The following is a 20,320-nucleotide window of genomic DNA, read 5'->3' as shown; positions in this document are numbered from 1 at the left end:
GCCTGGCAAAGCACACTCAAAAGGGAAATAAAACGCCCTTCGTATCCTGATCTTGCCCCCGGGGTGGTATATCTAAGTAGGAAACGGCCGTTATAATCTTTCAAAGATATTGTTGTAGGTACGGAGGGTGTGTTGGTAGATTGGACAGCAGTCCCCGTCGCAACTCATAAATTCCAGTCAAATATACTCGTAAATACTCCGTTTTCGTGACTCGTTGCGTTGATAATAATGCATAACTAGCATCCTTTGGGTCGACAACCCCGTTTTACAGGGTCGGCCAAACGTATATATGCCTTGTGTGCATGGGAAACCACACTTAGGCACAACGGCGAAGTTTATGCCTTTGCCATTGCGCAGCCGACGAATCTCATTGCTGTCCGGGGTGGTGGCCTACGGCACCATTCTCGAAGCCAGGCAGGACGCCGCCGCTGATCTCGGCCCATTCCCAATCCAGGGCGGTTGGCAATTGCCAAAGGTCTTGAGGCAGCAGGGGCTGGAAGCCGCCTACGGGGTTTTGCATTGGTGGCGAAGGGAGTGCCTGTCCAAACCCAGTTAACTCCGCAAAATTGTTGAAGTCGGGCGTGTCGTAAATCGGGCCTGTACTAGGATAGTCCTGAGGCCAGCCATCCTGCCCATCCCGCGGTGCCTGGCCGTTCGAAGACGCAGCAGTGTTCATAGGACTGTACTGGTTGCCGGTCGAGAAAGTACCGGGAGACGACTGTCCATATCCCTGATTAAAGTGCGATTTCGGGGTCGCTGCAGATGATGGTGGCCGCGGCGTAGTGGTGGCTTGCGCGTTATTGCTGGGATTGGGCCGAGCCGGATCATGGCTCTTTCTCTTCCGCCGCGCTGGCCCCTCCTTTTCCATCTTGTCAATCACCACCTTGGCTATGCGCTCAAATTCCGAGCAAACACCGAGCATGCGGTGGACACCGCCGGTCTCTGCTTCGTGGCCCAAGGTGGATAAGAAAGTCACCACCATGTTCATGAGCTTGGCGTCCGACCTTGCGCGCGGATCCAGAGGGTTCTGCAGGATATTCCCAAACAGGGTGACTAGAGCGGTGACTGGGAAGTATATAACGAGCCTGGTATAGTTAGCAGATGGAAACAATGGACCTGGGTAGGAGCAACCTGACTCACCATACGACTTGATAGTCGCCTTGCGGGACATATTTGAGAAGCGAGATGCTGGCTCTTGCCGCAGACGCACATAGAGCAGCCGATGAAAATACCCTAGGGTTGAGCGGTTTTGTGTTGAGTCCCTGAATCGCGTAGTTCGATAGGCGGTTTGTCCAATAGCCTCGGTGGACCGACATGCGGTGAATCGTCGTCATACAGTTGTAGTAGGAGAAATGCAGCATCACTATATGCAGTATGAGCGGTGTGTGCGAAGCTTTGATGTCGTGCTCGGGGCGGAAGTCGATGGGGATGTTGTCTTTCCAGTCCTCCAGTTCCTTGTCGAGCTCACCGATAGTTTGCAACAGCTCGCCCTCTGACAACTTCTGTGCCTTGACCGAGTACAAACGTTTGTATACGCGACTCTCGATAGTTGTTAGTTCGCACATGACTCGGAACAAGTTCATCTTGCCCTTTCCATCAGCCAGGGGATGTTGCCAATGTTGTCCTCTGGGTCTGCGTCCGGGAGTTCCACGTTCATGTCATCGTCGTCCTGAGCTGGTGGGCGTCCCGAGCGCAAACATAGGTCCTTGTCCAGCATGTAGGCGATCCAGAACACTCGTTTCCTCTGCTCGATTTCGACTGGGTTCAGATTGAAGCCGCTGCCACGTTTGTGTAAGCCGATGGTGTGGGCCAGTCTAATTGCTGCCGCAATGAGGAGGAAAGAAGGCTGCGGATTCGGTGTTCCTTGCATGAAGGAAGCCATCCCACATAAGGCTTGGACACTGAGTAGATCCGTGTTGCGCATCGTAAGCTCCGGGAAGACCGCCATGGCGTTCTTCATGTATGCCCATGCTTTGCTGTCCTCCTCTTCCGGCACCAGCTTGCTCATGACGCGGAGACGATGTGCCGTTGCCAAAGCGACATTCAGACTCGCCCACCAGCCAGAGCCTTCGTAAGGGTCATTTGAGTATTGCCGCTCTACCAGATGCATGAACGTAGGTTGGTGAAATAGCGGGAACATGCAATTGAAGTTCTCGAAATAGTCCTTGAGCAGGGATAGGGCCTCGGGCTTGGGTGGCAGGGGCCGGAAGACTCTCCGGTGGAACAAGTCACTAAAAATCTCCGGCTTCCAGTGATTCCATTTGTGATCGTCAATGGAAACTTCCGAGATCATCTCGGAAAAGGAGTTGTCTCCCGTCTTCTCGTTCACCCACTGGATACCCTTTGGTGAGAAGATTGAGAACCCTGATGACGAGCCAATATATCTCGTCTCGCCTGATTGGTTAGTGACTAGAGAGCACATCAACTCGGACAGAGCTTCCACTTCGTCGCCCTTCTTCTTCTCAGGCTCCTTCTCTTTCTCCTTTTGCTTTTCAGAGGGTGCAATAGAAGGCCTCCTCCTGTCATCCTCTCTCATGGGTTCAGGTGACGTCAGGGAGCTCTGAGGGGTTGATGCAGCATCATTTTGCCCAGAAGTTGCTTGCGACGGTGAAGTGGGATTTGACTGTGCAGCCTGTGAAGCTTGTCGCGACTGCTGTGCCTTTTCCGCGAGGCGCTTCTCCAGAGTGCCTAGATCCGTTGCCTCGTCGTCCTCACCAAGCAAGCCTAGAAGTATAACATTTGTCAGCTCTTACAAAAAACCATGTATGACGTGTGGGTGACACCACGCGGTGGCTTGGTCGCACAAGGCAATGTAGCTGAACACCGAGAACAGGCAACTTACCCGATAGTCTCAACAGGCTTTCCATACGACCCAGCCGGTTCTCCAGGCCTTCGATATACTTTGCGCTGCGAGGTAAAAAGTGTAAGCGCAAATCCGAGCGGGCAGCTGTGGTTTGCTTGCAGCCAGCAAGTTGAGATGAGATACTTACCCTTTGGGCGGGTTCCTCTTCTTCTCGACTTGGGTGAAGACGCAATCCGTCTTGTAGTTGATGCAGTGTGTGCATGCCGGCAGCTTCCCATCGCACTTGATCTTCTTCTTCCTGCACATGTCGCAAGCCTATGTACGATTATCGGTGTCAGCTCCCCGACGTACCGCAGATTGCACCCCGAAGGCGCAAATGTAGGGGACAGCGCAAGCTTACTCTTGCGATCCTCCTCCTCTTGGCCTCGTTCTCGTCGCCCATGAGCGAGCTCGGGTCGAAGCCCATCTGCAGGTCGGGCGGCATCACCGGCATGCCGTCATGGAGGTAAGTTCCGAATATCTGGGGCGGCTGGTTCGCCAATTGCGGAGGGGTCATTCCATGGACGTGGAAACCCCCCGGATCGACTCGTAGGTGATCCATCATCGCTAGGTTCTAGCTGTGGGACGGGCTGAGTGGCTGGGTGTTCGCGATATATACTTGTCGTCGTCTGGATCGTGAAATAAAGGCGTCGACGGTTGCAAAATAATGGTAAGGTGCCGTCCAGACTAGCTACGAAAGTGGCGGCACGGTAGATGGTAGGTTAACAATGCTTAGGAAGTAAAATGGGTGCCTGTCATGGTGGGAATATGGAACACTTGGAACTAGCCCGACATATAGGGTATATACTAGGTTCCTCGGGTTGTGATAATCAAACGAAGCAAAGAAAAGTCGGTAGGAGGTTAGTCAGGCAGTCGCAGTCTCCAAGAGAGAGTCCAGTCAAAATCCAGGTTCAGGTTCAGACAGAACAGCAGGAGATGTAGCGGTGCAATTGTAGGTTGTCGTAGGCGCAGGAAGGATCCCCGGGGTTCGGAGGCACGGATGTTCAATTGACAATCAAATACCTGCCAGTCCCTCCCAGGAAGGCTCTCCCAGGTTGTGAGTCGGTGGGGGGTGGGCTGACGCTCGAGATTCAATGGTCGAAGAAGCGACAGCTAAAACAAGCTGCAACGCGCTATTCGCCGTACTTGGGTCTTGGTAGGGGTAGGGGGCCAGAAGGGGGGGAGGGGGGAAGCGGGGGCTAAGAAGCTCCAGTCTCAAGATGCTGTGCAGTGCAGTACGCATTTGATTCTTAACGCCGTCCAGAGCCTTCGTCAAGACCCCCAGCCAGGCTCCAGTCCAGCGCACCCGTTGCGCCTGCAGCGACCATGTACCTCTTCCTTTTTTAAGTTATCCCCGCTGGCGACTCGCGTGTTCGCGTGGGGTCCCTTTTCCGTTAGACTTGGGCTCTTATTCATTCATTCCTGTCCAGCGAGCCGCCACTAGAAATCACCTAGATTGCACTAAAAAGCATGCGAGACAGTAACGGCTATCAGAGTCAGGCTTTGTTATTCCAACGTTTCTGATCCCGTGCTCAAGGGCCTCAAGACCCCTACATGGATATCCTCACTCGCACTTGCCGTCGTGGTGAAGCGCCTAATATGAAGTATGAGAGAGATGAGGGATATGCAACGTAACCTTCTTTACATACATCAATCACCTTGGGAGTAGGTACATGCGGCCGACTCTGGTTGGGCTGCCTCCCGAGAGACATTTTTGTTCACTTGCTGATTCGTAAGCCAAACCTGGACTCGCTCGGGGCCCTGGAGACCCTCCTTGACCCCGATCAAACGTAATGCCACGAGCGAGGAGCCCATTGATGCGGATACGATGGACACAGGGCGAGCCACCTGCCCGTGTGTGGCCATCAAATCTGATCAATTAGAAATATATATATAGTCGTAAGGTATGAAGCTTATGGTACACCGCAGGAGTGTGAATCGATGATGAAGGGCACCCAGCGGTTTGTTTTAATCATCCAACAGCGCATTCTGATATCTCACTATCCCAACGGGTACGACTCTAAGCGATTCGCGTATCGTTGGAGATGCAACCTCAGTACAATACCCTCCTTGTACTCCAGCGCATCCAAGCGACTCTGTCTCGGGATCCTTTCCCTGGACCCCGGCGTCGCTCCTCGCTACATATGTAGCGTACACGTAAAGGATAGGGATGTTCATTATTAACCATACCCTGCGGTATTGCGTCACGACACAGCTCCCCCTCAACGCTCTGCCATGTTTCTTTCCTCCTTCTTTCCGTCTCTCTCTCCTTCATCTTGTATGCATGTTACCTCATGCCCTGCGTCATGTCGGCATACTTGCAAGAGAGATCTTTGGGACTTTGTCATGCAAATTCGCAATAAGTCATGGTCAAAACTGGAGGTCTGCGCAGGCCGTTCGTTCCACGGCAAGTCGGCACTTTGGTGCCAAGCCCGGATTTCGGTTGTCTCAGGCAGCAGTCAATCCAGCACTGCCTTGATTCTTCTCTCTAGTAGGGGTCCTTGTTACTACATACTCTATCCGTGAATACTACTGTAAACTAATAGAGGACCCCCACCCACCACTCCTTTTGCCTTGTCGAATAGGAGAGTGCTGGTAGAGGAGACAGAGCTGAGAGAGCCAGTCAGGAACTGGGACAGAAACGGAGATTCCGATCATCTGAACATTCCTATCTCCTCTCTTTTTCTCTTCCAGAATCCAGACTGTCATTTTGCTAGCATCGATGATCGATTTGAGATCAGAGTCTCGTCATTGACTAGGCGTGAGTTGGGATGAATATACATACATATGTACTTACGACTCATACTGGCCCCCTCGTGTAATCTACAGCTACATACCATGTCGACATAGTAATAGTAATAGTAATACTTACCACCCGGCACTTGAATTCCACACCAAAATGCTCACAAATCGTTCGCCAATATCCCAGTTCTGTGTTTTGGAATCAATATAAGGTTAAAGCTTGCCCCAGTCTCGTGTGACTGCCTCCACTAGCCGGCTTCATCCGACCTCGTTTGCGTGTTACCTTGTATTCTAAGGGATGCCGCAGGTAGACACTTACACAAGATACCTAGCTAGCCCTATGCGTGCCCCCACCCATACAAGTGTAGCCTGAGAGAGAGGTTGCGAGAAACACCGCGCTTCTTATATATATAGAGAAGAAAACTCATAATCGATAAGTCAAGTGGCAGTTGGAAAGCCATGCAGTCCGCAATTTGTCATCTTACGCCTGAGCGTGTTGTGTGGTGTGGGTTCTGGGACGGTTCACGCTGCCCATGCACGTTTCATAATCGTCTCGAAATACATAGAATCCGAGCTTCGGAGGTTGACAGCCTTGGGCCGCATCGCGACGGGAACCATTGACAAGCACAATGCGAACCGAAACTAGGTGATTCCTTGTGGCGGAATTAATGATATCTCATCTCTTGCATAGATACAAATGTCACTACAGGTTTTCAATACAGCTGGTTGGTTCGCCTCTTGTAGATTAGGGATCATTATGCTTTAGACTATGGAGATCGTAGGCACCAGCGATTCATGTGCCTGCGAAACGCATCTGGTCTTCCATATACCGCGGATGGCTATGTACAAAGAGATTTCCTGCCCGCAGTCGGGGACGTACGCAACTGCGCCAGACAGCAGCGGATCGCTAATTCTCTCATGATTCTTCACTAAATATTCAAACATTAAGAACGCCGAACCCGATGCTGCTGCGCATATCGATCGACACCATGGACAGTAAAGTAAGCCAAGTGGTATCAGCTAAAAGTCGAAAAAGGTATAAAACACGGTAAGTCAAGAAGGGGGTTGGGCCAGAAAAAAGGCCCTCAGATTTCCTCCGTAAATCTCGAGGCTGAGCCATGGGTTCGATTGGAACCGTCTTGTGACGGGTGCGAGCGTCCGAGCGGATCTCGACCCGGCGGCTCCAAGTTTGTCGGACTGAAATGTCCCGTTTCCGTCTGCGCCTTCCGGGCTGGTCCCTCGTGGAATACGGGAACGCCGCTTTCGGGCCGCATGGGAGAGCCCAAGGCCAATCTGGGCATGCCAGGTCCACCAAAGACACCTATCGAATCTCTATAGTATGAATGGTCACTCATGACAGTGTCGCGGTTGGAAGGTTCCGAATATCCATCGCCGCCGTAGTGCAAAACAGAGGGAAGTTTTCTGCCTGAAACCTTCTGGAACCCCTTTTCGCCGCCCTCGACAGAGGCTGCATCGGTACGGTCGGAATAACGCTTTTGGCTCCCGGTCAGGTTGGCAAGAGCAGCAGGAATGGCAAACGGAGCGGTCCGTCGCTGACTCATGGCAGTATTGGCGGTTGCCGGCCGCGGAGGATCAGCAAACGGGTTGTCCTTACTGCCGGCCACGGTCGCACCCGTTATCAGTCCACCGGGGCCTTTGCTGCTGTCTCTCAGCTTGAGAGCGTTCTGGCGTTTCTTCCACCTCAAAAGCATCAGAGCAATAACCAGCAAGAAGGCAACGCCAGCAACACTGCCGATGACGCTTCCTACGACAGTCCCAGGCGGCGTCGGCGTGCTGCCAGAATCGGAAGATCCCGAGCCAGCACCATTCGATGAAGTCACACTCGCCGAAGGGGAAGGTGCGGATTCGGCAGTGGGGTGATCGCCCCCAGCCCCGTCAAAGACGCCGACGAAACCACCATCGTCGCTGCTGGTTGGCGTCGCATCCGCGGAGAATGATGCAACGCTTGATGGGGCAATTGAAGTTGTTACATAATCGGAAGACTGAAGAGTTGTTGTAAACGAAGCATTGAACAAAACAGTACCAGACGAGTTAGGAAGCGTAGAAGTGGTAAGATTTGTTTCAAGAAATGGCTTCAAAGTCACCGTGCCATTGCTAAAGACTGACGTCGGCGACGGCGACGGCGACGGCGATGGCGACGGCGAGGAAGAAATTATGGCTACAGTGAGTTAGATACATGTGGCTTGGGTCACGAATTTGCACGAGGATGCGGTGGGAATGCACTCACGTTGTGTAGATGGGGTGGTGTTGGTGTTGGTGCTGGTGGTATTTTTTGTCACACCGGAAAACGATGGGAAGGACCCCGACGCAGAGCCCGAAGGTAAAGGAGTGGACGTGATCTTAGCATAAGATTCAACAGTGGGAAACGAAGGTGACATGGAGAGCGACGCCGAAGTATCTGGCTCTACCGACGGTGTTGTCGTCGGGATGATGGTATAAGACGAATCAGATGTAGCATCGTTGGTGGCTGCAGCGATGGCTACCTTGTGGTCAGGAAGCGCTGAAAGTCCGTCCGGAGGGGCAGCAGAGTTGGTTGGCGGAGGAGGGATGACAGCAGCAGTCTTAAGGCTGACGGTCGCACCAGAGCCATCAATAACCGCGATAACGTCGACTGTTTGAACGATGTGAACAACCGACGAATCCTCCGCTGGCGCTGAGGGGTCTTCCTTCTTCTCCAGATGTTGGTGCAGTTGTTGGTGTTGGTGGTGTAGTCTCTGGTGGTTGGAACGAATGTGGTGGTTGTGCGAGTGGTCGTGTGAAGTAGAATGAGTGTCGCCCCGGGCCTGAAGGAGTGAAGACCCCGAGACTGATTCGGTCATCGCGCTCTGTGGCGGTGGAAATATGGGAATACGAGACACCAGTGAATGAGTGTTCTGGATTTTCTAGCGGGTGCGCAGTCTGAGCTGGCTGACTCGCTGGGTCCTCCTTTGGAGAGTGTGTTTGGCTGGGACGATGCGCTAAGAAGATGTCGATCGGACTGCGCGGACTTCCATAATGGTATCAACCCTCCTTTCTTTTGAATCCTCGGATCGCGACTCGGATGACTTTCCAGACCTTCTCTTCTTCTTTCTTTCTCAATCCACAACTCTGGTCAGGCTTCTGTAACCTAGGGGTTAGGGGATGTAAGGGCGGGCGCGCGGAGACTCTGTCACCACTTTGAACGAATGGACGGCGGACAAGAACCGGAACGAAGGGAAGAAGGGGGAAAAGAGAGCTTCAACAGCAACGATGCAACTTGGGGCTCCGATCTCTTTGATAATATGTGTGAGAATGATTCCGGCCTACTACCCTACTACTCCTACTATCTGTAATTAAAATGAGCGAGGCTTTTCTCCACGAGAGCGCCGGCCATGGGTCAATCAAGGTGGGCATCGCAACCATCTTCCCAATTTCGCTTGAGATTTCGAACAGGGAATTGGCCTCTAGGCTGGCCAATCACCGCCGACGCGCAGGCACCCGGCCAAGACTTCTGGCGAAGAGAACAACATTAAACGGAACAGAGATAGGCCCATTCCATTGGTCACTAAAAACAAGGGATCTGAGCAAACTGAGCTCCCACCCTGTCCTGTGTTTTGTTTGGCTTTCAAGTTCTCAACTCGAAGCATTCATCAACTGTTCATGTGCGAGGTGTGCCTACTGGATAGCCCACTGGTTGTATATCATCGCCTCGATACTGATCCACGACATGAGGCCCGCTAGGTGCGACACAGCCGCAGCAGGCAGGCAGTGAAAAGTGACAGACGGGGCATGGCGTGCTTGTACTCCGTACCGTGTTGTGTGTATGTACACGTACCGTATGTTTCGTGGACGGTGGAGTTGGAAGTGGAAGTGAGCAGTGAGGAAGGATAACGATCATGGGCTCGTAGCCGGGATCGTATCATAGCGTGAGGACTGGGGGCCCTAACAGGGTACCACCAATCGGTGGATTACTTTAGAAAGGACTCCGTACAAGGAACGAAAACAGAAGATGCAGGCTTAGGTTACCAGGCACGAGGATTTGTGCAATTTAGCTCGACGCCAGTCTATTAGTAGATGGCTGTTGCACCGGCGGTTCGTATCATGTTTAGAATAGCATGCATTTCTCCTCGTGTTGGCCGCGCCAATGCAGGAACACAGCAGCGGGTGCACCCGCTGACTGACTGACTGACTGATTGATTTGGAGTTGATACAGAGTTCGAATACATTCTGTACGGTATCATTATCGTGAGTCCTGGGAAGTATGTAGAGGAAGATATACGACATTGCTGCGCTGTACACTGCTATTGTCGTTGTCGTTGACCGGTAACCAACGTTGGACAGTTCGTCTACGACAGGCAATGCCCTGCCATTGCTGATCTCGATTTGGGATGTGATCGCTGAGCCTCATTTCCATGGGAAAAAATGCATGCCTTCGAACTAATCGCCGAACTCTACCGTACGTCATGATCGACACGGGAACATGGGAATAGGATCGTAAAATTGTCTCGAAAGCCGTCACTGCACCAGCTATCTGCCGTGCATGGCTCACTGATACCAATTGGAAATTGAAAGAGAGTTGCCAAGAGGACGAGCGCTGGAGCAATCCCCGCCCTTGATTCTAGGGGTTTTTCATCTCAAAGCAGTCAGCCCCATTTTCGGGGCGCCGGGCCCGGGCTAAATTTGTATGTATGTACGTCCTGCATTTCTAGCCCTCCCTGAAGCAGTGACCCATATCATCTTCCAGTCCTATTTCCAGCAACAGCTGATATGTGAGCAAGAACCAATTAATTTTGACCACCGTGCTCATGCATGTCCCTGACGCCGTACTGTAGTTGTGATTCGATGGTCATTCTATTTACATACGCACAATGAATAAATCTCAGTGTATTCGATCCGGCCCCCGTCGGAGCCAAATATGGAGATTCTGCATGTTGCTGATGTAACCAGCAGGTCCTTCCGATCTGTAGCCAACGTTGGTCGAGGTCAACCATGTGGTAGCCGGCGTGCTACTCCTCATTGTACTATCACTGATGTCCAGTTCTTTAAAACGCAGCTAATAGTACCAGTCCCCAGCTGGCCCGCAAGCCACGAGGTGCCTCCAGCATTCAGAACATTGAGCCCCATGGCCTAAAGCTGTCCAAGCTTGGATAGCCGAGCCCATACTTTCCGTCTGTCTGAGTTGATGGAAAGTGGCTACCTTATCCAGCCAGCCCAGGCGCTCGCAACCACGGAGTATACAGCCAGGTTTTGTTTATATATATTGCCCATCAACACTTCGTAGTAGCTTTCTTTCGCGGGTCGTCATGTTGATTATGTTCCTTCTCGGATGATTCCTGGGCGCTGACAAGAGCACGACAGTGTACACGGCGTTCCATTGGTTTAGCATACGTGCCCTCATCAACCTTAGCTCCAGCATACGCCACCACAATTCTGCCAACTTCGGGCAGAGTATCAGTCAGGAATGCATAAGAATCACGCCTGGGTAGCAGCGGACTGCCGCTCAGAAAAGCTGCTCTTGTGGCACGCCTCAGCAGGGTATCTTGATTGGTTGGTGAATATCAGTAGAATATGGCACTCCTTTTGTGCCTCCGTGTTGGGGATTTCGAGAAGAACAACGCCGATACGCCTCCCATGCAGAGTCAACAACAACTTTTTAAGCAAATGAAACACGCTTCTTCTTCGCCTTGACCGCATTGCTGCCTGTCAACAAGGTATCTTTTACGTCAAGATCTTCGTCGGCAGTGGGCTTGCCGCCTCGCTTCCTCTTCTTGCGTAGCGAATCCTTGGTTTCGTCCAGCGTGGCCTTCTTCTCCCCTTCCTTCTTCTCGGCCTCTACCCGCCTAGCCTCGCGGATTTCTTCCATCTGGCGGGCCTTGATCATCTTGGACTCAATCTCGCCCTCCTTGTCGGCTTGCACCATGGCAAGAATCGTGGTCATACTCTCCTACAAAGCTTGCCGTTAGTGACTGGTCCCATGAAGCGAAGTCTGGATGGCGTGGATGGGTAGACTTACTGGGTCATCGACAAACACCTTGCCCTTCTTCTTGCCTTTCGGCTTCTCCACACCAACGGGCGTAATCATGTTCAGCTTGGGAATATCCAACTCCTTTTCCGAATAAGTCTTCTTCCTTCTCTTCTTGAGTATTGCCGCAATTGCCTTGGAGTTGGACGGTTTCGACGATGGCGGGGGACCCTTTTTGTTCTTGACTATTCCATCCATCGGCCCAGCCCTGGTGGCTTTGCTGCCGCTGATGCCAGACCCATTGGCGGCATGCTTGTTCTTGATGGTTTTCGTCCTTGAAGGCGGCATTGTGAGGGATGTAATGCGATCTCGAGATTTGACACTCGTGGATTGACGATGACGGTCGCAACAGAGTCCAACAAAGTCGTTGGAAAATTATTCTAACCAGTTCGTTATCGCTCTTTGTACTCGGTACGATAAGACTTTTTTCTTTCCCTTTTTAGCGGGGCATGACCTGAGCTCTTTCCCCTACGGAGTGCATGGCGCGCAGGCGGCAGGGGTGGTAACTGCCCAGCTAGCGTGGGGAATGGGAATTGAGGGATTGCTAACAGCCAACCGAAATCGCACTCAAGAAATTTGAGTTCACAAGCGTCATAACCCCGATTCATCCATGTCACTCATCCGTACTCGATGTTGATACACCCAAGACAGACCTCGAGATATTTACCTAATAAGCCCACTGACTGTATTACTTGGTTTATAATTATCGTTTCGACTTAAACTTCTAAATATGGGATCGGATACAGTGAAGCCGCGCTGGGCGGCGCTGGCCCGTGATACCAACGAGACCAAGATCCAAATGGCCATCAACCTCGATGGGGGGGACTTCCCTCCGGAGACAGACTCGAGTTTGGCGGCTTCCATTGAAGGGGATGCGAGCCAGGCCAGCAAATCGCAAACCATCAGCGTCAACACTGGCATTGGCTTCTTAGATCATATGCTTCATGCCCTTGCCAAACATGCTGGCTGGAGTTTAGCGCTGGCCTGCAAAGGCGACCTTCACAGTATGTTGCCCCCCTCTCTTGGGTTGTTTCATCCGCCGCCACGGACTCGCTGACCATTTGCCCGCCTCTCGCTTTCCTACGAAACAGTCGACGACCACCACACGGCCGAGGACGTCTGCATAGCCCTAGGCTACGCCTTTGCGCAAGCGCTAGGCTCCGCCACGGGCCTCGCGCGCTTCGGCTCGGCTTACGCACCCCTAGACGAGGCGCTCAGCCGCGCCGTGGTCGACCTATCGAACCGCCCCTACAGCGTCGTCGAGCTGGGCCTCAAGCGCGAGAAGATCGGCGACCTCAGCTGCGAGATGATCCCCCACTGCCTGCAGTCCTTCGCCCAGGGCGCCCGCATCACCCTGCACGTCGACTGCCTCCGCGGCTTCAACGACCACCACCGCGCCGAGAGCGCCTTCAAGGCCCTGGCCGTCGCCGTGCGCGTGGCCACCAGCCGCGTCGCGGGCAAGGAGGGCGAGGTGCCCAGCACCAAGGGGACCTTGAGCGCCTAGGAGGACTCTTCGGATGGCGGAACATCGAAGCCCGGTGGCAAGGATAAGCCCGTCAAAGTGGTGGAATTGAAAAATTCCCACTACTCAGGGGTGCAGAACGCCGTGAAAAACTGGCTATAATAGCGCCATGATAAAGGGAAGAAAGGAGAGACTGGTCTGGTAAGAGTGTTGTACCAAGCGACCAGGCTAAATCTAGATTTATGTCCCAGAAGCGATGCTCTGGCGAGTGGCATCTTGAGCCCACACGGGGATACGGGGCGTACGGACGAGGGATTTCTCCGTGTACACCACCTGGGCTAAAGAGAAAAGCGGCCTGTACTTATGCAGACACGACGAAATACGTTAACGAGAATAAATAGACCGTCCTTGAGATATAGGCAACTTTCATTGCCACTAAGGTACTAAACCCTTCCATTCTAGAAGCTTCGAGTGTGAGTGTCATACTCCCACCACATTCTCCTGCTAGGTCTACATATTACTAGCATTGGCTATAACCCTCAAGAGAAGGTGACTAATGCGGCCGGTCGACACATAAGCTGAAGTAACGAACTGAAGTGCACTTCATCTGTGTTCTGTATACACTTTTGGGTATGAAACCTCTGTCTCTAAGTGTTCAAAGATGTTCTGCGCCTGGCCCCAATCTCAAATTGGCGAAGCTATTATTTACTCCATTTACTAGTTTCAAAAGATGATAGCGTTCTTTGAACGTAGGTCAGACCGTGTTGGTTATATGCGTACTTGAATCAATCGGCAAGCAACTATCTATCCATCGTGGGCAGAACAAGACTACGCGGACTGGCAAGGGGTTTAGATGATAGCCTCCGGAGAAAAGGGGCTATTCATAAAGACAGCTAGTTCATGATGAGTACAGCGACTTGAAAGTAGATCCTTGACCAGGAGGACTGTTCAGACAAACATGTATATAGTCACATGAAATGACAGGCAATATCGAAATTAGTTATTAAGTGCTGCGTAGTATAGCTTATATATAGGTTGATTTCCGGGTGTTTATGATACCATTGACGACGACCTTAATCCAACGCATCCACCTTATCCACATACGACTGGGTACCAATTTTCATTCCTCTTATTTACGGCCGTTTCACGTTCATTTGTTTCATATTATTGTTAACATCGGGCAGGCGATAGCTTAGCGAGCATAGCCAGTGCTGAAGTTGCTGTTGTGCTGAGGGGCAAACGGTTGGTTGTTATGAGGGCTGAGGTGGGCGTTATTGCCCGTCACCCCAGACTCCGGGTATGCAGTGTGACCCTCGTGCTGGCCAACATAGCCGGCTTCGTTGTGCTTCGGATATCCAGCGGGCTCATGGCCCACAGCGGTCGCCTCGGTGTTGTAGCTCTGGCGCACCTCGTTGGGGGTGGCGTGCAGAGGAAGAGCATTGGGGTCTTCCTGGGTGGCACCAGTTCCGCGGCGCTTGAACAGACCCATGAACTTGCCGCGCTTGCCGTAACCAGAGGTGTAGTTGTTGGCCGGGCTAGGACCGAAACGGGCCTCCTTGCGGCGGTGGCGGACCAGCACAATTTCGACCAGGATCGACAAGATGAAGAAGACCTGCGTTTTCCATTAGCAATATGTCCAGACTTAAATAGCTATTGATTGATGAAAACTCACGATCGCAACGATGGCGACAGCTAAGCAAGCAGTTTGCATTCGGCACGCAGTTCCGAATGTAGGCAGCTTCGTGAAGCCATCCTTCTGGCTCTTCGGATAGTCGCCCGTAGCACCGCTGCCGAAAAGTGTATTTGGCGAGTTGCTGCATGAGCTAGCTCCACCACGGTTGGCGACAGCAACGTAGATAAATGCTCCGATGAAGGCGACATCGAGCACAATGGCGAGAAACGAGGTGAATGGGTGTCCAGCGAGGCAGCACAGGAGTAGCAAGCCGGCCAGTGTGTATAACACACCGACGCCCGAAATGCCCTCAACAGCACGGACCCATGTCGGGATGGGGATATTGTGGTTGGAGAAAGCCGCCAGGAAGTAACTGAATAATGACAAAATCAAAGCCGTACAGCAGAATTGGATGCCGCGGATAAACCACTGCAATGATTTGAGCGCGATTCCACTTTTGGCTCCCATGGTGGCTTCAGCACGCAAATATGACAGCAACTGTCTATATGGTGATGATATGTAGAGCGGGCGCGAGTTTGCAGAGTAGCACAGATGGTGGACAAAGTTTAGATAAATTTGGAACGGGTAGTCGTGGGCAATATCGTGGGGGAAATGGGAAGCCTTAATAGATGTGAGACCAATAACCAAACATCGATCCTTTCCAGGTTTGTGGTGGACGGATGGACGGACGAGTGATGAGTGAGGCTTGACGTAGCGTTAGTGCGCTCCTAAGCTTCCAACGCCTTACGGAATAACCCTGTTAGTCTTTGAAATGTGGAAGATCATGAAGAGGCAATGACGAATCCAGCGAAGTGTGATGGCTGGCCAACCAGGGATTCCTACTATTGCCGAGACCTTAGCACCCGACAAGGTCGATCGTTCAGGGTGACAGAGCAGTTTGAGGTAGCCCGGCGGTCGCCAGTCCCCAGCGTGTGATCGATGATGAAAAAACTGCCCCGCCACCATTGACGTATGCCCTCTCCACCGGTTTCAACGATCGCCCTAGACGCCCAGCCAAGCGCCACGGCGCATGCAAAGGGTCTTTCTGCAGCGGGCATTGGAACGGCTTGGACGGCTGAGGCGGATCACCCGCAACCCAATCGCGCCAACTTCTGCACAAATGCCGGATAATGTGCATGTTCTCCTGCAGAGAATGCTGACTACCGCATGCAGCTCTGGAATCCCATGCAGGCTAAGCCACATAAGCCACCCCAGGCACGTAAGCCACTCAGCTCACCCACACTTTGGGCTGTGTAGGTACACCATCGAACCCTCTTCAATAACCTCTCAACTGACAGGTTTTTTATTAGATCTGGTTGCGTGACCTTGAGGATGGATGGGCGATAACATACATACCTAGACTTGGTTGAGTTGTTGGAATGCAAGCCGCACTCTAGAGTAGTTATGTCACTTCTTGGGACTTGCGTCATGGTTCTGCTGAGCTCGTAGTATACACCAACCTATTGGTTTGGACTGCCATGCCGTATCTCCCATACCCCTTGCGAAGAATAACGGGCAGATAGAGACCCTAGAATTCACCAGGCGTAGCCCATCAAGAGTAGTGACAAGTCAAGCTTTTATGTTGTTATTTGGCGGGAGTTCCGTAAGGTGGCATAGCTACTTAAAAGCCCTACCTGCCTCGAAGCTGTCTCCCTTAAGTCTGCAGAGCATCATTCGGACTGGGCCCCGAGCGCTGGATAGGGGGATGGACTTCACATACTGCGACACTAAAGCTCAAACGTATTGAATCATGGAATCCACCCTGGGCTCTGCTTTGTCCAGGTGACAGAATGGCTGGGCTACCGGCTCATCGTTCAAATGAAACAGTATAATTGCAAATAGGTAGCGCACAAGGCATTTTCGCTTACTTTCAACCGAAAAACTCTCAGAAAACTCTCAGAAAACCGTAGATTGTGAAGCCGCAGGCCTGTTCCCAGTCCGAAGCCTATAGGGGCATTGCTAAAATGCCGGCTAACGCCTGATGCCTCCAATACATAGACAGACATCGACGTGCTTTTCTGCTATTGAGCCGTTTTCCTGCGCCACAAGAGAATCTCGTCGTCTGGCCTTGGCCTTGGCCTTGGACGCTTTTTCCTTATCGATGGAGTCCTTGATGATCCCATGCAAATCTTCATTCCGACGCGCGAGCAGCAACACGTCATCAGTCGTGATGGTTGATCGTCCAGCATGACGACTGAAACTCTCCAGGTCCTGAGCCACGGCCTCTGAAGAAAACGTCAGAAAATGTTTTGTGTGGTGGAGGGTGAGCAGCGTGCCGCGAAGCTCATAATCTCCTCTGACTCCAGGGGAAAGGCGGAAGAATGAGCATACCAATTTGCGTCCAAACCAATTCCATCAGGGCGCCGATGAATTGAGGAGTTACATTCCGGTTTCTGCGCAGAGACTCCTCGTCGGCTATCTTGCCTACAGCAAACCACAAGGCTTGCTTGAGACGCTGTAGAGAGAGCTTGGTTAGCAGATGAATTGGCAAGCACCAATGGCTACCCGTGCGCTTTCTTGACGGACCTCCTCTTGATTTTCATCAGCCATGTCTGGGAATGCAGCGCATCTGGGTACCTAAGCAAGTAAGTAGCAGTTGAAGTGACGATGCTAGATGTCACGGGCTCTTGTTGGAGTCGCGTTATCGCAGCGTGTCCTAGGCGGCTACGTGAAGTGGGGGGGCATTTACAGGGCCCCTAGTCTGGGGTTCCAATGAGTGGTAACGACGCGAAAACGCGGACACTCCGGCAGTCGCCATCGAGTTGCCCTTGCAGTCCCCAATGCGCCATAAAACTTTGTATTTGTTTTTGTTCCCCATTGGATCGAAGTTTGTTCACTACGTTTCTCCGAGGCCATCGTAGAGTCGGGTTCTCCTCTAGCATTTGCTGCCACATGTAACGCATAAAAGCATTGCTCTCGCTATTCTATTCATTCTATTCTACTGTATATATTTCACAAAAAACCACGAACCACCTCTCGCAGGCCATTCGCGCGAAACTACAACACTCGACCACCTGCATCACATAAACCATCATGGCCGAACTACAAGACCTCATCGCCCACCTTGGCGACTCGGTGCAAAAGCTTTTCGGCGTCTTCGGGATAGCCGGCCAGCGATTGGTTAACAACACCAAAGCTTCGTTTGGTAAGTAAACCAAGAACTGCCTCTGGACCTCGGGAGGACGACTGGCACACTTCTACCCGCCTACTGCACATACCATACGGGACTCGGCGCTGCTCCGAGCATCTTGGAACAGTATTTTGCGCTAACACTTACCTCACACACATAGACGGCATGGATACGATCATGTGGCTCAGAGTAGTCGTGATCGTCTGTGGATATCTTCTCATCCGACCCTACCTCATGAAGCTGGGCGCTATGGCCCAGGAGAAGCAGTTTGGAAAGGCCGTTGAGGAGAGCGACGGCAACAAGGGCAAGATCAGTCCGAACGAGCTCCGAGGCGTCAAGGAGGAAATACCCGACGCCAGCGATGACGAAGACGCCGCAACCGGCCAAGCATCTGCAACGGAATGGGGCAAGAAGGCTCGCAAGCGACAGCGAACCATGTTGAAGAAAATGATTGATGCCGAGGAAAAGAGACTGCAGGACCTTCAAGATGATGAGGAGGACAAGGATATCGAGCAGTATCTTGTTGGCTGATTACGGCTACGGCCTCAGGCGATGCCCAGCTAGATTCTGTCAAGGATCAAGTGAAGCAACCGCAAAGAAATAATAATATACAAATGCAGTCCGCGGCAATTACGCAGATGGTCCTACATGACCAATATCATGAAGATACTGTGAAACTAGGTGCTCTCTTCTGGCGATCTACCGTGTTATACTTGGTGAGAATATAGGCTCGCAATCTGGGCTTGAGACGGCAGGCGAGCAAAGCTGGCATGTTCCTTATTGTCAGGGAACTGTTGACCAGGTAACCTGGGAGTTATTATAATAGAACAATAGGTTAGGGGAAGTCAAGCACTACTGCACATGATGTTCTGAGTCGAAATCGCTGCATGTTAGCCAGCCCGAAACAGGGTCTAAGTAATACGCAGTTACCAAGAATCTATCTACTCCTATGTTTATGTCCTGCAAACCAGTCCTTGTTGTTATAGACTATTTAGGAGAATCCTCATTCCATGTTCAACCTCCGCCTGCTTCTCGCAAATGGCTTGGTTACTGTCAGCCTTATGCGCCCCTAAGCATGTCTTCCATTAACTGCAGGCAATCCCTTCACCTTAAACAATGCCCGACATCCCCCTGACAATGGGTGAATAGTAACAGGCTGCACATGGTGTTGAGTGGAGGAAGCCACCCATCCTTATCCGCAGGCTAATCGACCACCTCGCCCGGGACCATAATACTCTAAACCGGGTTTAGAACCCTTTCCTGCGTGGAGCGGCAGAGGCTAGCCACAAACAAAATGATGCCCAACCATTGCCGTACTACTGGTCTGGGTGTGGTGGGCGAACTGCTGGTCTGGACAGGCGCCGTAACCTTCTTCGTCGAGCTAGGCTTCCGCGTCGCTGCCCTCGATGGCGATGATGATGGCATCAATGGGAACCTTAGGATGGGCGGGTCTGCTCTGGAGATGTGTCAGACGATGGTGCAGAGATTCTGTATAGTCGGACGACAAGAGTAGGGAAGTACATAATGCTCAGGGCAGTCTGGGCCGGCTTCCTGTTCATGCTGGCTTAGGTCGCGACGGCGGAGCTAAAGCGGTCACCGCGGTTATTGCTCCTAGTATGTGCCGCGCCGACTAACTGGAGATGGGTGTGAGAATGGAGATAATCGCGAGGTCGTGTGAGGCTCATCTAAGGCAACTTGGCAGCCGCTCGCGGCGTCATCGCCCCTAGGTAGGTCAGCCGGAAGAGTACTATGTGTACGAGGGAGGCGAAGGCAACCGATATCTTCCGCCCAGCTTGGTGCTGTAACCTGGGCGGTATGACCTCTCCTTTGCCAGCAGGTCATCTTGGGGGAACTAAACGAGCCGCGCAGCAAATGGCCAAGCCAATGCCATGGCTATGGTTCTGATCTTGGTTGCAAGCGGTCGAGTTTGAGCTACCCGGCCCCCGGAAAGCAGGAGCACCTACTTGGTAGCTGACAGCAAGGCATTCACCGGTGATCCATGGTCATCATCATTGTACTGGTTGAGTTCTTCCTTGATGAGCGATGCGTTGCACATTCCTGGTTGCCTGTAAATCCATACGAGAGGCACCACACCGCAGGCAATTGGTGGCGGTGAGCTACTCGCCTACATCATCTTACACAAATACCAGCTGGCTATCTAAGGCAGACATGTGCCAGCCAGCAGAAGGGCGGACCATATGATTATGGGATGGAACGGGATAGACTGATTCTGCCTCCTCCCCTCAAAGTGGTCGTGGTTGTCTCCGATACTGGGCGCTCTGGAGGGAGCAAACAAAATTTCAGGCAAATTCGAAACTGTACATCGCGGAATCCCGCAGATACTGCCATTTCCCCATCAGTTCTTACCAGCGCTCATTGCAGTACAGTCGGCACGCGATGAGGCACCCTACTTTTCGGGCGAACCCTGTCTTTTGCCTTCTTTGATATCCCAGTCATGCTCTCCCTTGAGG

At 52.2% G+C, this 20,320-nt stretch overlaps 8 protein-coding genes across 8 annotated transcripts; 3 read left to right on the top strand and 5 right to left on the bottom strand.

Annotated features, from left to right (window-relative positions):
• Positions 1-367: 367 nt before the first annotated feature.
• PG994_008780 (uncharacterized protein) lies at positions 368-3,404 on the bottom strand (the record flags this gene model as incomplete). Its single annotated transcript, XM_066860189.1, has 6 exons — positions 368-1,085; positions 1,141-1,541; positions 1,589-2,724; positions 2,843-2,907; positions 2,991-3,118; positions 3,204-3,404. 6 exons carry the CDS (start codon positions 3,402-3,404, stop codon positions 368-370), a joined length of 2,649 nt encoding a protein of 882 aa, XP_066713778.1.
• Positions 3,405-6,669: 3,265 nt separating this feature from the next.
• PG994_008779 (uncharacterized protein) lies at positions 6,670-8,424 on the bottom strand (the record flags this gene model as incomplete). The annotated part of the gene is made up of 2 exons (XM_066860188.1): positions 6,670-7,763; positions 7,833-8,424. The coding sequence occupies 2 exons, from the start codon at positions 8,422-8,424 to the stop codon at positions 6,670-6,672; spliced, it is 1,686 nt and encodes a 561-aa protein (XP_066713777.1).
• A 2,792-nt stretch (positions 8,425-11,216) lies between these two features.
• On the bottom strand, positions 11,217-11,873 carry PG994_008778 (uncharacterized protein; the record flags this gene model as incomplete). The annotated part of the gene is made up of 2 exons (XM_066860187.1): positions 11,217-11,507; positions 11,577-11,873. 2 exons carry the CDS (start codon positions 11,871-11,873, stop codon positions 11,217-11,219), a joined length of 588 nt encoding a protein of 195 aa, XP_066713776.1.
• A 442-nt stretch (positions 11,874-12,315) lies between these two features.
• PG994_008777 (IGPD-domain-containing protein) lies at positions 12,316-13,089 on the top strand (the record flags this gene model as incomplete). Its single annotated transcript, XM_066860186.1, has 2 exons — positions 12,316-12,589; positions 12,677-13,089. The coding sequence occupies 2 exons, from the start codon at positions 12,316-12,318 to the stop codon at positions 13,087-13,089; spliced, it is 687 nt and encodes a 228-aa protein (XP_066713775.1).
• Positions 13,090-14,239: 1,150 nt separating this feature from the next.
• PG994_008776 (uncharacterized protein) lies at positions 14,240-15,187 on the bottom strand (the record flags this gene model as incomplete). The annotated part of the gene is made up of 2 exons (XM_066860185.1): positions 14,240-14,659; positions 14,720-15,187. 2 exons carry the CDS (start codon positions 15,185-15,187, stop codon positions 14,240-14,242), a joined length of 888 nt encoding a protein of 295 aa, XP_066713774.1.
• A 1,417-nt stretch (positions 15,188-16,604) lies between these two features.
• Positions 16,605-17,269, bottom strand: PG994_008775 (uncharacterized protein; the record flags this gene model as incomplete). Its single annotated transcript, XM_066860184.1, has 4 exons — positions 16,605-16,664; positions 16,724-16,944; positions 17,051-17,174; positions 17,246-17,269. 4 exons carry the CDS (start codon positions 17,267-17,269, stop codon positions 16,605-16,607), a joined length of 429 nt encoding a protein of 142 aa, XP_066713773.1.
• Positions 17,270-17,752: 483 nt separating this feature from the next.
• Positions 17,753-18,380, top strand: PG994_008774 (uncharacterized protein; the record flags this gene model as incomplete). Its single annotated transcript, XM_066860183.1, has 2 exons — positions 17,753-17,864; positions 18,010-18,380. 2 exons carry the CDS (start codon positions 17,753-17,755, stop codon positions 18,378-18,380), a joined length of 483 nt encoding a protein of 160 aa, XP_066713772.1.
• A 763-nt stretch (positions 18,381-19,143) lies between these two features.
• Positions 19,144-19,362, top strand: PG994_008773 (uncharacterized protein; the record flags this gene model as incomplete). Its single annotated transcript, XM_066860182.1, has 1 exon — positions 19,144-19,362. The coding sequence occupies one exon, from the start codon at positions 19,144-19,146 to the stop codon at positions 19,360-19,362; it is 219 nt and encodes a 72-aa protein (XP_066713771.1).
• Positions 19,363-20,320: the final 958 nt, after the last annotated feature.

Source organism: Apiospora phragmitis (genome assembly GCF_038363925.1).
Source record: "Apiospora phragmitis strain CBS 135458 chromosome Unknown utg000008l:1.0-3514335.0:1.0-3519231.0, whole genome shotgun sequence".
NCBI classification, from domain to species: domain Eukaryota; kingdom Fungi; phylum Ascomycota; class Sordariomycetes; order Amphisphaeriales; family Apiosporaceae; genus Apiospora; species Apiospora phragmitis.
Note: the sequence above shows the minus strand (reverse complement) of the source record. Positions and strands in the feature narration are given on the sequence as shown.